The sequence below is a fragment of the Spinacia oleracea genome, chromosome 5, assembly GCF_020520425.1.
Source record: "Spinacia oleracea cultivar Varoflay chromosome 5, BTI_SOV_V1, whole genome shotgun sequence".
Classification (NCBI taxonomy): domain Eukaryota; kingdom Viridiplantae; phylum Streptophyta; class Magnoliopsida; order Caryophyllales; family Amaranthaceae; genus Spinacia; species Spinacia oleracea.
Window position 1 is genome coordinate 84,842,032 of NC_079491.1, and position 17,622 is coordinate 84,859,653.

Consider the following 17,622-nt stretch of genomic DNA (forward strand, 5'->3'; position numbering starts at 1 on the left):
GTTTTCTTAGTCAGATTCGGATTCCTGAAATCCGTAGTGTTTGAGACTTAATCGAGTCTTTTAGTGCGTATCAATTTCATGACGGAATGCGTCTGGGCCTGTTACGAACTCTAGGCTCGTTAGGATTTTAATTAATACGTAACTCTTATTTCCGAATCATATTAGGAATAGGATTCTCGTAGTATTCTATCTCATTTAGGATTTATGTTGGAGTGCAACACCTAATTCTGACAGGTTTTCATCTTTTATGACTTGCCACTTTTAGAAGCTACCCTTTACGGCAGTTACTATTTTTAGCAGGTTTCCATAAATAACAGGTTTCTATAAATAGCAGGTTTCGGGTGAAATGAGAATGGTGATTGGGATTCGTTATTTTATAGGAGATGCGTTGTCAAGTGGAGATTTATGTTTTCATCATCGAACCTTCCCTTTCGGGAATGGGGACAAAAGTAGGTGTCTACAGTTAGCCCTCACTTTGACTGAGTCTTGGAGTAAGACGATGGTCAAAGTATTAGACGGAGTGCGTCACACAAGCCATGGTGACCTGTTTTTGCGAGGGTCTCACGAGCCCCCGAGTGATAACATTTGACTTAAGGGTCATCACTTTGAAGTGTCGACATATCCCTCACGTGTCATTGGGATTTGTCAACTGATAGTATAGAAACTTCCTCACTTTGTCATTGGAAGGATCTAAAGGTGCGTAGAAACTCCCTTACTTTGTCATTGGGAGTAACTACAGATGTTTTCGAAATCAAAGCTGTAAAGTGTAATTGGGCCTGGCCAAGCCCAATCACGAGGTAAAAATGTTTTTAAAGATTCTCATTTTCAGGGTTAGCTAAACGAGAAAACCCCCTTGTTTTTATGGGACGTAAAACGAAGGAAAATCCAGCACATCGTTCTTTTTTTGGAAAAAACGGAAAACCAATCTTTGAATTTTTTTTGGAAAAAGGAAAGCTACTCACATCGTTCTTTTTTGGAAAAACGGAAAACCAAAAGCTACTCACATCGTTTTTGGGAAAAATGGAAAACCAAAAGCTACTCACATCGTTTTTTGGAAAAACAGAAAACCAAAAAGAGTTATCGCTGCAGCGACTAAGGACCTGCGCAGTTAGTTACGCAGACCCCGCCGGCTAAAGATGGCGAGCCTGTCCGCTAAGGGTGGACACCCCGTCCGATAGAAGTGGACGAATCTGTTTTGAAATTTGTTTGTGTTTATTTTTTGAAAATAAGGACCTACGTGGTTTGCGCCGTAGACCCCGCCGGATGAAGATGGCGAGCCTATTTCATTTTGTTTTTGAAGATTCTATTTTTCGAAAACTGAAGACCTGCGCGGCTAGTGACGCAGACCCCGCCCGCTGCGGGTGGGCGAGCCCTGTCCGCTGAGGGTGGACGCCCCTGAATTCGTTTTTCAATTTGGGACTCGCGTGGTTCGTGACGCGATCCTGCCCACTAAGATGGGCAAGTTTCCTATTTTTTTCATCGTGATTTCTTTTTTGAGAATTTCTTTTATTCATTCTTGCAAGAGCGAATTCTTTCGAGGGATGCTCGGATTTAGTTGTAACCTGAACGTGGGTTGACAACGGGTTTAGACGGACCTTTGTCATGCGACCGTCTACTTTCGTGGTTTTGAGCTAGTCTTTACAGCTCGATTTTTGCCACCACTTGGTCTTTGATCAGAGGACCATGCACAAGTGTCAATGACGACCTTTCTCTGAGGTCGAACCTGTTTTTTTTTGAGATATCCAAACATGAGATGGTGTATAGCGTAGTCCGGGGATGTGATTTTGATTGTGCGCTCCTTGTTGGAGTATATTTTTTCGCGAGCCCCCAAGCACTTGGGCTCGTCGGTCGTTTTTCGCATCTTGTAATCATGTTTGGGGTCATGTACGTATGCGCGAGCGACCTTTTATAGTAGTTTGCTTTTTTAGCGAAGCCGTGGAGTGCGACTTCAGTTTTCAGGCGACATCCGGTTTTAGCTTGGCCCGGATTAATCCTTTGACAGACAAACATTTTTTTTATTTGGGAAACCAACGACTTAACGACACACATTTTTTGGTGTTTCGAAGAATGACCATGATATTTATTTTGATTTGAAAAGCGTACATAAGCATTTTCTGAGACAAGTCTAAGTTTCGACCAAGTTTTAATGTTTATTTTTGCTTATTTGGGAGCTAAAGGTGCTTTTGGGCTTGATCCTACTTGCAATAGGGCCTCGTGTTTAGCAACACGGTTTTAAGTCCTTTCCTGTTCCGCGTTTTGTGAAATCTGGGCCTTGGGCTGCATTTCCGGCGCCCAAGGCTAGGCGTTAAACATTTCGGCGCCCAGCCATGGGCGCTGGAAGTCTTTTCCTGGTGATATTTGACTTTCGGATTTCCTAACACGTTTCCGAATGGGATCAGGATGTCACTGGGTGCGTTCAGCTATATATAGGGGCTAGATACGTCCCTATTTTCCACCACTCTCAATTTCCTTCTCTCTTTTTTTGCTGTGTTTTAATTACTCATTGCTTTTGCCATGTTGATCCCTACTTTCTCACTCCAACGGACTGTTAGGCGTTGGCTACGGGCCCTTACTCCCACAGAAAAGGCTTTGTTAAAAGAATACCACTTAGAGGCACTTTTAGGCTTACAACAAATTAACATTGATTATAACTTTCTGCATGCTGCCCTAAGCTTTTGGGACTCTGATCATCATGTTTTTGCCTTTCGGGGCAACGAAATATGTCCTTTGCCAGATGAATTTGCTGCGATCCTTGGTTATCCTACTAATGCTACTCCTGCTACCCCTGACACTATTGAAGAGGGTAAAACAACCATAGGGGCTTTCCTAGGACTAGATGATAACATGTTTGCTGAAATTGTTGTAGGTGACTAGGTTAACTTGGCAAAACTTGTAAGACATCACTTTAGGCCTAGTAAGAATATGACCGAACAGAAATTGAATATTCGAGCCCTTGTATTTTTCTCGTTGAATCACTATTTGCTGTCGAATAACAATGGCGCGTTCGGTGACATAAGGTTGACCCCCTTGATTAGCCAGATGGAAAGTTGCTATTCTATTATGCCGTTGGTTGTTGCCGAGACTTTGCTGAGTGCGGATGAGCTGAAGAAGGATGCCAAATCTGAACATTTTAAGGGAAGCCCCCTATTACTGCAGGTAATCGATTTTCTTCTTTGCGCACGCATACGCCCCTTTTGCATATATTTCTTTTGCCTGGGGCTGAGTTTCAGCGCCCAGGGCTGGGCGCTGGAGTTTTCGGCGCCTGGTCCTGGGCGTTGAAACTGCGCCCCAGGGACCGTTTTTTTTGCTTTTCATTCTTTTGATTCGATCGTACCCTGTTTTTGCAGATTTGGCTCGCGGAACGGCTTAGGCTCTTAGAAACTCCTGTCGATCCTAAACATTATCGCCCTATAGCCCTGGGTAATCGAAAATATCAGCAACGAGGCCAGGACGAGGCCGAATGGGCCTCCTTTTTTACTCATGGTATATGTTCTATTAAGTGGGTGGTACCATGGTGGGGTTTGACTACTATGACGGGGGGTTCTGATGTATCGGTTTATGTTTCCTTGTTGGGGCTATCTCGGCCCATTTACATTTTCCCTTACCGAGTCATGCGTCAATATGGCTTAAGGCAGACTATCCCCTTTTCTGATACGGTACCACCTACAGTAGCGGCCCTTTCACAAGCACGGGTTCAAGCATGGGCTAAGTATTATGATGGTCTCCCGCGTTGGGCCGTGGCTACAAATGGTTTTGTGGGTCTTTCTGAAAACTACAAGTTGTGGATGAGTTCCGATTATAAGGCTGTGAGGACCGAGGCTCGAAATGGGGAGCCGGCTGAGCTTTTGATACCTCGCATTCGGGTTAGATATGAGGGCCGTGATTCTGCCAATCCTCGCACCCATAGTTTTAAGACTGTGAAAGCTCGCCCTGATCGAAAGTGAAAGGAAGTTCCTCCCCGTTCCAGTTCTAGGCCTAAGAAGGTGCCTAACATGAAGGGGCCTGCTGTTGTTAAAAGAAGTGCAGGCTCTCGCGGAGATCGTCGGCGGAACAATGTATGGGCCAGGAAGGCTCAACCGCCTGTAAAAACAGTGACTAATCTAGTTGATATTAATAACCTTTCCCCTACCATTGTCTGTGCCCTTGAGGCTGAGCGGTCTATAACTGAGAATGTTTCTGAAGCCTTGGCATCTTTGGAGGTTAGTGTCCAGGAGCCGGTTCTTATGGAGATTGATATGGGGGCAGTGCAGAAGACTGTGGGGGTGGATCCTGCGAACATTGCCCTCTATAAGACTTTATTTGATGATCCGGAAGAACTAGAGTAGTGTAGTTCTTGCTAGGGTGTAGGTGCCCTTTATTTATTTCAGTTGTGTTTGTTTTTATTCTTAGCACTTTGTTTTCCTTCTTATTATTTTTTCAACAAAGGTGTATTTTAATTTTTCATTTTCATTTATTTTTGTTTCTCCTCTTTTTTATGTTTTTATATGTCTAACACTTTTTGCACAAAGAATATGTTTTTTTTTATTGGACCGAATCCTTGGTGAGGATTGCCTACGTATCTTGTCAGAATCAGGTCGCGTGTAGTTCTAGCTTAGAATAAGTTCTAGTATGCCGGATTTCGGTAGATATGCCCTGAGGTGGAAGCATATTACTTAATCGGTCAAATGAGTGAAGTATTATCATTATTTTCATCTGCCGTTTTTTTTCCATAAGTCGCGTAAAAATGAAATTCGACTAATTTGTATGGCTATATTTTTGGTAAGCCTATTTGGATACGTACTGTACCCCCCAAGTATTCGTTATTTTTCCGTTGTGTGCGGATAAAATGACGAGCACTTCTGAAAAGAAAATTTTTGGCAGGCAGAGAGTTTCAACGCCCAGGCTGGGGCGTTAGAAATTTCGGCGCCCAGCCCTGGGCGCTGAAAATGATTTCTGGCGGTCGTTTTTGACGCTTTGCTTCACATGTTCTTGCATTTATTTCTTTTTTGTGCCTTGATTTTTTGCTCGTATTTAAAGTCAATTTTGAGGCTATTTTGGAGGCTTTTTTTACTGTTAGCGTGAAATGCATTTTTGTCCGGGTTAATTTTTTCTATTCGTGACTCAAAACAGTTTTGAAAATGGAGTAAGGGTGTGGAAGTTATGAAGATCTTTGTGTAGGCTTTTGAGGTGGGTTGAGGTGCGTGTCGTTTTTGAAGGATATGGCGGGGTTATATTTTATTAATTCCCCTTTTAAGCAACATTTGCTTTCGTTTTGGATTTTGATTTCCTTTGACTTCTTTGGGTTGTATGGGTTGACTTTTATGGTTACACTGGTTGACTTTTATGTTTTGGGGATATGAATGGGATGGTGCGGTTTATTTTGTGAATTTTGGGAATTGGCTCCCATGGCACTATTTCAAATCCGAGTGGGCTTTGTTTGTTGGGCCTAGAGTGGGCCGCCTCTTTATTTTTGTATTTTGCAAGTACATTTGGTGCTTATTTAGTGTTAGAATAAATTTTTTAGGAGAAATATTACGCCTTTATTGATTCGGAAAGTAAGGAAAACACACTGAAATAAAACTGACCTATATTCTAAGGGGCCTTAGGACCATCTAAAGTTTCTATTATTTTTTTCTACCAATCTAAAGAACTACTAGGCGCTTTTTACTAATGGTGCTCTATGTGGCTCAAGCCTGGGGTTTAGTCTCATAAAACTTCGGTCCTTCACCGGTACTCATCTTGAATTCTATTCCTTTTGCATTGACCCACTGATATGTCTTCACCCATCCGTTCTCGATCTCTTCTAGTGTTGATGCAGGAGAGATTAACCGGGTTGGATCGAAACCTTCATCTTGTAAATCTAGGGTAGTCATCACAGTCTCGTCCTCCATAGGCCTCGATTCGTTAAACAATGTCCATAGAGCCTGGTTGTCCAATATTTCAGCTGTTTTAGTCTTGGTGAGGTGGGGTGCCTCATCCAAGGTGTGGCAGTCATGGAAAATTTCAAATCCGGGTTTTAGCAAGCCGTCCTAAACGAAGGGTTCAGGGAAATCGCTGCATGGGTGTTCTTCTCCTTCCCGAACGAACATCCCGTTAAGGGTTCTTTGATACGGGGGAAGGAGGGTGGTTTGTTTGGCTTTGTTAAGGCGTAGCCCAGACAGGCGGTCAGCAATATCTTCCTCCGTTGGTTCATAGCGTAAGCCAAAGGGAGTAGATTTGTTGGGTAAAGGATGGAATGTGCATTCCTTCTTCCTTATGCCCAATGGGGTTCCTGGGAAATAACCTTGAGCTAGCAGCATTATAGGGATGACCCGGGATGCATGCGGGTCTAGGAATGCTGGATCATAGTCTTCAATGAACTGGATTGCTTCTTCCATTTGAAACCCATAAAGGTCGTCTGCAGTTTCGGCCGTTCCAACCATAGTACAACTGATGTCGAGGGGAAGGGCGCGGATTTCTAGTATTACCCCGTTATGGTTAAGTTTAACCATTTGGTGCAGGGTAGAAGCCACACCTCCTAAGTCATGGAGCCAAGGTCGCCCCAATAGGAGGTTGAAAGTGGGCTTGATGTCGATTATTTGAAACTCCGTGGTGCGTGCCACAAGCCCGGTTTGTATAGTAAGGTTGATTTTTCCTAACACAGGCCTTCGAGAGTTAACATAAGCTCGTACCCCTTGTGTGGAGGTTTGGAAGTCATCGCTTCCTAGTCCCAAGCAATGGGCGGTTCGCAACGGGCAAACGTTAACCGCCGAACCGTTATCTACGAGCGCTAAGGGGATGTTTTGCCCTTTGCATCCAACTACTAGATAGAGGGCTTTGTTATGGGCACCCCCCTCTCTGGGTAAATCTTTGTGAGTGAAAACTATGGCCTTTTCTCCAGCATCTCTCGTGACGTGGTTAACCAATGAGTCAGGTGTGATATCTGTAGGCACTGAGATGAGGTCAAGTGAGCGAATAAGCTTTTCGCGATGTTCTTTTGAGGTACACATGAGATCCCAGATGGTAATTTCGGCCTTGGTTCTTTTCAATTGTTTCAAAAGAGGATTTTCAATGACTTCTGCGACGGTGGTGTGCCGTCCATTCTCAGGAGCTTGTCTGACTGGGATATCGTCCATAGGAGGTGGGCGAATGTCAGGCTGGTATATTCTTCCTGATCTGGTGAGGTTGTCGACTTCGGGTTCTTGAGTGGTGGTGTCGATGAGAGCATACCGGGCCAAGTTTCAGTAAAGAGGTCCTGGCCCGACACTTGAGATAGGTAGATATCTTCAGCATCATCATCCCACACACCGCACACTTCTCTCTCGATTCGATCCATAGGGACCACAGCGAGTGGTGCACCTTGAGGTGTAATGTACACCGTAGGGTCGAAGTTCTCATTTTCTGGTTGGTCGAGAGAGATGTGACAAGAGCCGAGTGGGCTCTTGTTGTTGGGTTTGCCAACGTTAGGGAGAGGTATCACTTCATCCTCTATCATGTCCTAGATGGTATTCTTTAGGTTCCAGCAGTTTTCAGTGTCATGCCCATTTCCTTGATGGAATTTGCAGTAAATACCTTCGACCCAATATTTGCTTTTGACAGGAGGGTCACGGGTGGGGCCTATAGGTCTCAACTTTCCTTGATTGATTAATCTTTCAAAGGCTTGTACCAAAGTCGACCCGAGTGGGGCAAACTTTCGGTCTCGGACCCATCTTCCAGGGCTTCTTCGGGCGGGAGTCTCTTCTACAGCATGGACTTCTTGGGCTTGGGATGTGTTACCCCGATTATAGGTGTTGTTTTTATATGTGGGTTTGCTTTGTATGGTTTTGGCGAGGTCGTCCTCGATCTTTATTCCCACATCATAAACTCTTTTGAAAGTGTCAAGTCCCAGGTACCTAAGGTGTTGTCTGTAAGCCGGGTCCAGGTTGTCAATGAATTTTTGGACCAATTCTGTTTCGGGAGGCCTATTGATTAGCTGGGCCGCCTGGTCCCTCCATCTAGCAAAGTAGGTTGTGAAACCCTCATTTTTCTTTTGGAAGAGAACTTCCAGCTCGCGCATGGTGACTTGGAAATCCATGTTCGACGAGTATTGCTTGATGAAGACATTGACAAAGTCTTCCCAAGTGGGGAAGAGCTTAGGAGTGATAGTACCATTTGAGCGGCACAGGTTCCGAGGACAAAGGAAAGGCAGGTAAATACATGGACTTGTCCACGCCTTTCAAGTTCATGGCATTCACAAAGCTCAGTAGGTGATCACGGGGATTGTCCGTGGCCTTGAACTTTGGTAAGTCAGATGAACTGAACTTTTCTGGTAGTTTGCCAGGAAAAGGTTCAGGATCGAGGGAGAAGTATTTTCTCCCCATGGTTTGCTGTAGGACCATTTTTTCAATCCTCTTCTCGTTATCGAGGTCATTTTTGGCTTGTGCAGCCGCTAAAGCTTCATTTTCCATTTTCAATTGGCCCATAAGTTGGATCATTTGGACCATCTGGTCTCGCAAATCTTCGATGGACATGTTTGAAGGTGCGAATCGAGGTTGGGGAAGCAGAGATCCTTGAAATGAGGGATGACGGACGGAGCTTGGAGTCACTAAACCTGATGTTGGCGATGTATCTTCGAGACGCACTAACCGTTGATTCCCTGATCGGCACGAAGTGGCAGGACCAGTCCTAGGCATAAGATAAGCTAAAGTTTAGGTTCCCAAAGTTTCAAGCATTACTTAGTCTAGACTTCGACTCTCTCTATTGGGTTTTTTTTTTGCTCTTTCTTTTATTGGTACACTTTTTGGTTTTTTTTTTGGTCATTCTTTGAATTTTCGAAACACTTGCCCGTGTGACATTCATAGTTATTAGCGTGTTCGGTTTTGGTGCCGAACATTGTCGTCGTAGGAGGCCTATCAACGACACAAAGAGTTATTTATTATTTGTTTTTTTGAGTCGCCTCTAGAATCGAGTGCTTTTTCTTACGCCTTCGTAGCAATTCTTTTTTTTTTTACGAACGTTTTTTTTGTGCTACGTATTTTCCTTTTGCGCGGGCACCGAGGCTGCTGCGCCTGACTAGAAAGCCAAGCAGCAACTTCAGCGCCCAACGTCGGGCGTGAGAAATTCTGGCGCCCAGCCAGGGGCGTTGAAAATGCGTCCCTGGCTGATTCTCGTTTTCTGTTTGCGTCTACTTTTGTTTATGCGACTTCGATTTGCATGCTTGCCTAATAACGTCCTTTACGCGTTGTGCAGCGTTTGTGGGATTCGTTACAGGCCATCCCGAGCGTCGCTTATTTTTGTGGCGATCATTCGAGTTTGCTGAACACGTATTTCGGTATAACTCTTTGGCAAATTAGTCTATGAATGTTTGGGAAATTTTTAAGGTAGTTGATTTTCTAAGATAGTTTGTCACACACAATCACATATTTCGCTACACATAACTAACATTCATCATGAGGCGATAATAACATGTCATGTAGTTTATGATAGGCTTCTATGGGTAGTTATTTGCGCCTGGTTTGGTACCGCTTCTATCGTAGATCCAACACATGCCCCGGTCGAGGTAGTGTCTTCAACAGACGAATTTCGCCCAAGAGGCCAACCCGCAAGTGCAAGCCAAGGGGGCATGCAGGCGAGAGGGACCTAGTGGGCGAGCGATTGGGTTTGGGACGGGTGTACTACTAGCGAGAGTGCCGAGTGGACAACATTCGAAGCGTATGCACCCCCCGATTGGCGATGGGTATCCTTAGTCCAAACTCCCCGAGGGAGCCAAGATTCATTATGCGGTTCTGCCCGTTCACATTAATATGCTGATTTTCAGGTCGTCCCAACTTGATGGGGAAATAAACGCGGGGTAGGATCGTTTCACCCTTCGGCTATTTTGATTACCTACAAGCACGAGTATTTCCTTCACTATCCCCAGTGGAGTCGCCATTGTGAGGGGGTCGAAAAAGCACGAGGCTAATGCGTGACCTCGTCCCTCGTGGGTGTGACGCTTCTTTTTGTCAAATCAAGTGTAATTGGATTTCCTGTGAGTTTACACCTAATGACTAGTAATATAGGAGTCGCCATTCAGTTTTTAACGACAATGAGAAAAACTGACAAAACCCGGTTATCGTGACATAAAGGGAGTGCAATTATGTTTGACCACGACGGCCGTAGGTTCCCTTGTGATCCCTGGTGGTGGGGATCACTCAACGTACACCCACGGGGTAGAGATTGAGGGTTCGGGGGACTGTAACTACCGAGAGGAGTACTCGCTCGTCGATAACTCCAGAGGCAGGATATCCTTACTAGCTCAGCATAAATAATTGAAGGGACATGCGTTAACTATTAAACTAATCTGAGTTGATTTTAGCAATATGCAACATATAATACTAGACCGATCGCGATTATCTGATTTAGATTGCATTAAGGGACCTAGCATGATAATCCAATTTCCCAAAAATATTATATTTGTTAGGCGTGGTAGAACAATCAGATTTAGTTAGTTTAACAGTTCATAAAAAGGGCGAGGAAAGCAATTAAATCATAGAAAAGGGACACATTACGACGCACCCTTGAGAGGTGCGTCACGGTTCTCAGAAAACTAACCACTTTGACTTTGCTATTTCTCCTTTTTATTTATCGAATCTCAAATTATGGGACAAGGTACGTTCTGTTCGATTTATGGATCGATTGCGACAGAACGCGTGAACAATTTCGCAGCGTGAGGCTTAGGCTAGGGGTTGGAGTCAATACTCAGAATATGAATTGTGTGTTGTGATTTCACGTCGAACTTGGGCTATATTTATAGAAAAGAGTTTGTGGAAAGATAGAATTGCAGAACTCTAATCCACAAAGAATTAGGAAAAAACACGTACCTAGGTAATTCCAGCGCCCAGGCCTGGGCGCCGAAGATTTCGGCGCCCAGAGCCAGGCGTTGAAAATAGGGTCTGGGCTGTTTTCTTAGTCAGATTCGGATTCCTGAAATCCGTAGTGTTTGAGACTTAATCGAGTCTTTTAGTGCGTATCAATTTCATGACGGAATGCGTCTGGGCCCGTTACGAACTCTAGGCTCGTTAGGATTTTAATTAATACGTAACTCTTATTTCCGAATCATATTAGGAATAGGATTCTCGTAGTATTCTATCTCATTTAGGATTTATGTTGGAGTGCAACACCTAATTCTGACAGGTTTCCATCTTTTATGACTTGCCACTTTTAGAAGCTACCCTTTACGACAGTTACTATTTTTAGCAGGTTTCCATAAATAGCAGGTTTCTATAAATAGCAGGTTTCGGGTGAAACGAGAAGGGTGATTGAGATTCGTTATTTTATAGGAGATGCGTTGTCAAGTGGAGATTTATGTTTTCATCATCGAACCTTCCCTTTCGGGAATGGGGACAAAAGTAGGTGTCTACACTGGGGCAAGTGCGACTATCATGGTAATCATAAGCTCCGCAAGCTCTACAATTCCTTTTAGTTTTTTGTTGTTGTTCCATAACCTTTTCTTTTTCTCCTTTTCTCCTCTTACCTGTCCCTTTGTTGCTAGATTGCTTCGGGTTTAGGATATTTAAATCAGATGTTGCACTAGGCCCGACAAAAATCTCCATTTCTTGAACTTTGGTAAGTTGTGTTTCAGTACTATTTCTTTCCAATACAGTCTTGCTAAAACCTTTCAGAATTCCAGCAAGATTAACCAAGTCTTCCTCATTTCTCTCGGAAAGTGCCACACAATTGTATATCTCTGACCAAATCTCACATAAAAACTTCTTCTTACTGTTTACTTGTCTACACTCTTCAAGTAGATTGTCATCCATGCCAAAAATAGGCTTTTGTTGTGCATCTTTAGTCCAACGACCCAGTACATACGAGCTTGGTAGTTCTTTAATATCTCTTGAATTTAAAACACACAATGAATGCCTACATAATATGCCTAGTCGCTCAAAAAACTTACACGAGCAAGTTATAACATCATTTTGCGCATTGAAAAGCACAATTTAATTCTTACTTCTAGCAGAATCTTTCACAACAACACTCTCTGTATCATGTTCCTTTGTTATTCCAATAATCCCACAATAAAAACATGATATAGTTAATTCTCTTTGAAACATATAAAAGATAGTATGTGTGTATACCTTAGAGGCGTGCCTTTCCAAAGGCAAGGGCGTCTTTAGTTGGGGGAGTGAATGTTTCGAATCATAATTAAGCTTCTCTTGCCTATGTCTTTGTGAGTCCATTGCGCTTTCAAAACGCATGAAGAACTCACCAAGTGTGACATGAGGGTTCGTAAAGTTACAGAAAAAACTATTCTCCTTCTCTGACCTAGAAGTTGTCCTCATGATTCCACCTAAGAAGAGATCCCTGAAATACGCCGGTATCCACTTTTTCCTGATCGAAAACATGTAGTTAAACCATTCATTACTCTCTAGGTTATATTTTACTGTAATTGACCTCCATTCAACTTCAAATTCTGCAGGTTCATTGTCCATGTTCCACACACAACCATTTAATTCTTCAAAGAAAACTTTATCTTGGCGAAGCTCTGGGGTGATTTTTTCAGATACCTTCCCCATAATGTGCCACATACAAAGTCGATGTTCAGTGTCTTTGAACACTAGCTTTATAGCAGCTTTCATTGCCGGATCTTGGTCTGTGATGATGCATGTAGGCTCATAGTTCCCCATCGCTTGAAGGAAAGTCCTTAATAGCCATTCGAATGATTCTGCAGTTTCTCTTCCAATCAAACCCACACCAAAAGTAATGCAAGACTTATGATGGTCAACTCCTGTGAATGGCACAAAAGCCATCGAGTACTTGTTAGTGTCGTATGTAGCATCAAAAGAAACCATGTCACCAAACAACCTATAATTTTTCCGACAAATAGCACCTACCCAGAATAGTCGACAAATATGATACTCGTCATCAAGTTCATAATCGAAGTAAAATCCCTCAAATACATCTCTCTTCATCAGAAAATTCTCAATCAGCATCTTCCCATCTTGATCTTTGATGTACTCTTTCATATCCTTGTGGAAATTCTTGAAATCTTGAAGTGTAGCACCAACATTCCCATAGCCTCCTACTTGTTCTTTATACATCCGGAATGATTTGACCGGTCCTATATTTACTCTTGCATTGTTAACTATGATGTTTTTCTACATCATTGTCATTTTCCTTGAACTTTTCAAGTATTGAGAAGACATAGGACTAGCGAGACAATGGTTATGACCTTCATGAAAAACCAATACCCTATAGGTTCTATCTTCAGCATAGTATTTGAGCACATATTTTGCCTTGCAACCAGTTCTAATGACCTTTGTTCTACGTTGAAGAGTGCCACTTTCCCTTTGTTCTACGTTGACCTTTGTCCTACGTTGACGAGTGCCACTATGAAATTTTATCAACACCATCTGATATAAGGATCTTCCTATCAACAACATCTATAACACACAAATTGCACACACGATGCAGACCTAACTTGAACCATCCTGCAGACAGAACATGTACAAGACCCCCAGTAAACCAACTGAAACCAGGAATCCGAGCCAAACCAATGTAGCAGTACCCACCTCCCCCACCCCCACCCCTCCCCTCCCCTGCAGCAACAACACACACAACAACACTTCTGACAGCCTTAGCCGTAGTATCTGCTATTACTATTTAAGGCATTCTCTTATAACTTTTTAAGGCATTCTCTTATAATCAGGGATCATAGCCTCCTTTCTACCATGTCCAACAAGTATATTGGTGCCTTCAAACTAAAATTCAAGACAACTAGCTCAATTACTCTGTACACAATATCCAATCTATTCTACAAAGTTATTAGCTATTCAATGTATCTGCAAGTTATACCTATTGCATACCCAAGTTCTACCTGTTGTATCTGCAACTCATAAATGATGTATTTGCAATATTAAGATCACAAACATGCCAAAGAAAGACAAACATGAAACCATCAGCAATAATCATCCTTACATATTTTGCTTGAATAGCAGAGTACTATGAATCAAAGCACTAATCTATCCAAAAATCAGCATATATTGTACAACAAATACAATGTAAACAATTAAAACATAATTTACGCTAATCTACTATGAATTTACCTGATTCCAATCTTTGTGTTTTGGTGTGTAAGAGTTATGTTGCTACTTCTCCAATTGAATGCTTTTAGTTTTTGATTACTGTAAGACAATTGAGAGATGAGATAGAATATATACTTCAACTTCAATCACCGATTCGAAAGAATTTAGGGTTCAAAATTATCTCGTTACAAAACTCGAAATTGAAGAAGCAAAATTTTGAAGAATTTTAGGGTTCGAATTGACGATAATCGAATGAAAAATCTAATGGTTGCGTTAATTTCGCAGGATCAAGAACAACAATGGCTGAAAATTAAAAATACAAGGGCGGAAGAAGAAAATAGCGTTGAAAGGTCGATGAAAGATTGAATTGGGCTTTGTCCCGCGTTTTTGCTTTGTGTTTGGTGTTTTGGTTTTGTTTTATTTTCGTCCGTCTGATTTAATTAAAAAGGACGGCCCAGATTACTTCTCACGCTTCTCACGCTAAGTACCCTTCTCACCGGATCCCGCCCCTATATATATATATGTATATTAGATTAGATTGAACCAACTGAAGCTTAAGAGACGGAGGAAGTATGAGTATAAAATTCTAATAATGTCGATGGAAAAAAAAAAAAAAAATCTTATATGACCTTCAGAGCCGATCAGTTTAAACCCGAACTCAACCCATCCTACAATCCGATTAGTCCCTAGTCCCTCAACCAACCATAAATCGACCCGGCCCATGATCAGCTTTACGCCTCCATCTTAAAAAAGAACCCACAAATGGCCCATGTTCATAAGATTTAGACGTCATGGTCTCATAACTCCCTTAATAAGATTACGAAGTACTCCTATTTGGGTGCAATCGTGCATGTTAATATCACCGGAATCGATACAATCTCCGAATGAAGCAGCGCTAAGACACAAGATTGCATAAATCGACTCGGCTTTCATTATAAAACTCAGATCCCGAGACAATTTCTTTCAGCTGTCATCAATTTAGGTAACCTTATATAATTTCATCCCACATTCTTTAAATTTTGCGTTACATCAATATGTTGTGATTAAATCTTTGTATGCCGATATTTGTTTTTATATATATATATATATATATATATATATTTTTTTACGGTTTAGGATCTTTTAATAATCATATACTCTTAAACAATTGATATTTTTGTTGAGAAATAGGGTATTTGATAGTTAATTCTAGTGGAAAGCTATTGTGTAATAGTTTCTCTAGCTAGTTTCTATGGGAAATGTGATAATTGATTCTTGGTCATATGAGGGCACGGCAGACACACATTGTACCCTTTTGGCGTGGTGATTTATTTTGGAAAAGATTACTTTTTTGGGGGATTATAAATAACTTGTTCAAGGAACATTGAATATAAATATTATACGTTTCAGTGTCATATTTTTCAGGTTTATACGTTTTGATTTGATATCTTCTTTCATGAACCCTTGCTACATAGTGTAACTCATTTCTTGTGCAATGAGGAAGTCCCTGCATATTTTGGTGCATCAAATTCAATTGAGTGATTTGAGGGATGAAATTCAACTACTTATATAAGTGTAGTACTCCGTATGTAGGAATGAATGACATGTTTCGAGTTTTCATCGTCAAATCTAAAATCTTGACAATGTAATGGAAGTTCTGCAGCTAGCTTAATTTGTCATGCAAACTCTATGAAAGCACTTTGTTTTTTCAAACATGATGTGCAACACTAGTTCAAGTATCGATTTTTTGGGGTGTTTTTAGTTTAAGCAGAGGAAAAGGGGAATGAGTTCAAAGCAGCAAGCAGAAAGATTGGATGCACAAGCAATGCAGAGGGAGAAAGAAAGGGAAAGGCGGCGTCTTAGAGACAGGATAAGAAGACAGAACATGAGCCAAGAACAAAGGGATAAACATCTTGCAAGACGCCGTAGAAATTATCAGCTCAGGAGACTCAGGGCTCAGAATGCTAAATTGCCAACAGAATGCCAACAAATTCATGCAGCTGACCTCCTTCAAATCAATAACCTCCTTTCTGCCACTTCTCCTATGCTTGATGACTTGCCATCTAGCTCTGAAACTCAAGGTTAATTAGTTGATAACATCTCATGATATACCTCTTAATTAAAACAATAATCTTAACAACAACTTTCTTCTACTAATAATGTTCAGAAGGAGAAGCTCAGAACATGAGGAAAACCCCCAGAAGGTTACGCGTAAGTGATATAAGACATTTAGCTAGAAGATTACATGGTGATGACCAGCAGCAAAATGGGGAACTTCTGACAAACTGTGAGTTATACTTTTTATTATGCCTGCCTTTTACTCTGATGTTTTTGAGTCTGATGTGGTGGTTATTTAACTGTTTCAGGTGTAGTAACCACTAAGAGATTGAGGTTAACTCATGTCAAACGCCTGGCTCGAGCAGTTAAGCTTACTGACAACTAGAATTCTTTCATATTTATTCACATATTGCAAGTCTATCTAATGTGTAATGTCATGCTGAGGTATAACCAGTCGACTGACCGGTAAACAGATTCTCAGGAGCTGCACCTTAGTTATGCAGTGGTCATTGCAAAATGTATGGTGAATTCACAGTGTATTGCACAATTCTGATATGTTTGTACTATACTTGATGTTTCTCATGTTGATACTCAATGTTCTCAGAATCCACGATAGTATAGTAGTCCACCCATGGGTATGGATACTTAATTACCTTACACTTCTTTCGACACGTACCTGTTTGGCTGTTTCTGATAGAGTATTCAAGTCTTAGTTTGTACTTATAAAAAAACACTAATGCCAACCGACATCAAATGGTTCTCGATGGATTATAGCATGGAAGTTGGAACAGATTATTGGTTTCTGAGATTCAATTTATATTGGTGATCAAATTCATACTTCAACATCATGCAATGATTCTTAGATTATTCTATATCAATACCATAAGTCTGTTTTACAAACTCCTTAATTGGTTTACAGGAGCTATAAAATAAAGTTTACAAACTCCTAACAAAATTATACGGAGTATGTTGTATAATTATAATAAATTTGAGACGAGAGATTATTGATTTATCACAGAAAGTACCATAAGAATGATGAGAGACTATTCTCAAATAAATTATTTGCAGTCATTTTGGGGTTCGTAACACACATGGGAATTGGGAAGTGATTTTGCCACACCTTTGCGAGAACACAATTTTCTGCCTTCTACTCTTGTAGAGGTAAGCTAGTCGAAGTCAACAAAATGGAGTGTCAATTCAATTTCCCACACATTTATAATCATCACACTTCACTACTTCATGTAGAGGTGGTAACAAGTCATCTAGTTTTTTACGGTGTTTTAATGAAATGGCCCTGAAGTTTAACGAAATACACAAAATATCCTCAACTTTTTGAAATACACAAAATACCCCTAAATGCACCAAATACCCCTATCGACTAACGGTCGTTAACGCCGTTAGTCATTAACGCTTAATCAATATAATTTATCCCTAACTAACTAGATTAGTCTCTAAATAATTCTAATTAATTTGTAATTATTATTTTTAGCGGAAAAAAAACTCTTTTTTCCATTTTTTTTCTTTCATCTCTACTGTTCTTTTCTCTCCTCCATGGAAGACCATCCATGGGCGGTAGCCCCTGCTC

General features: G+C 41.4%; 1 protein-coding gene across 1 annotated transcript; it reads left to right on the forward strand.

Annotated features, from left to right (window-relative positions):
• Nucleotides 1-14,685: 14,685 nt before the first annotated feature.
• LOC110798664 (uncharacterized) lies at nt 14,686-16,781 on the forward strand. The gene is made up of 4 exons (XM_022003855.2): nt 14,686-14,982; nt 15,742-16,060; nt 16,147-16,266; nt 16,346-16,781. Exons 2-4 carry the CDS (start codon nt 15,763-15,765, stop codon nt 16,420-16,422), a joined length of 495 nt encoding a protein of 164 aa, XP_021859547.1. The 5' UTR covers nt 14,686-14,982; nt 15,742-15,762; the 3' UTR covers nt 16,423-16,781.
• The last annotated feature ends 841 nt before the right edge of the window (nt 16,782-17,622 follow it).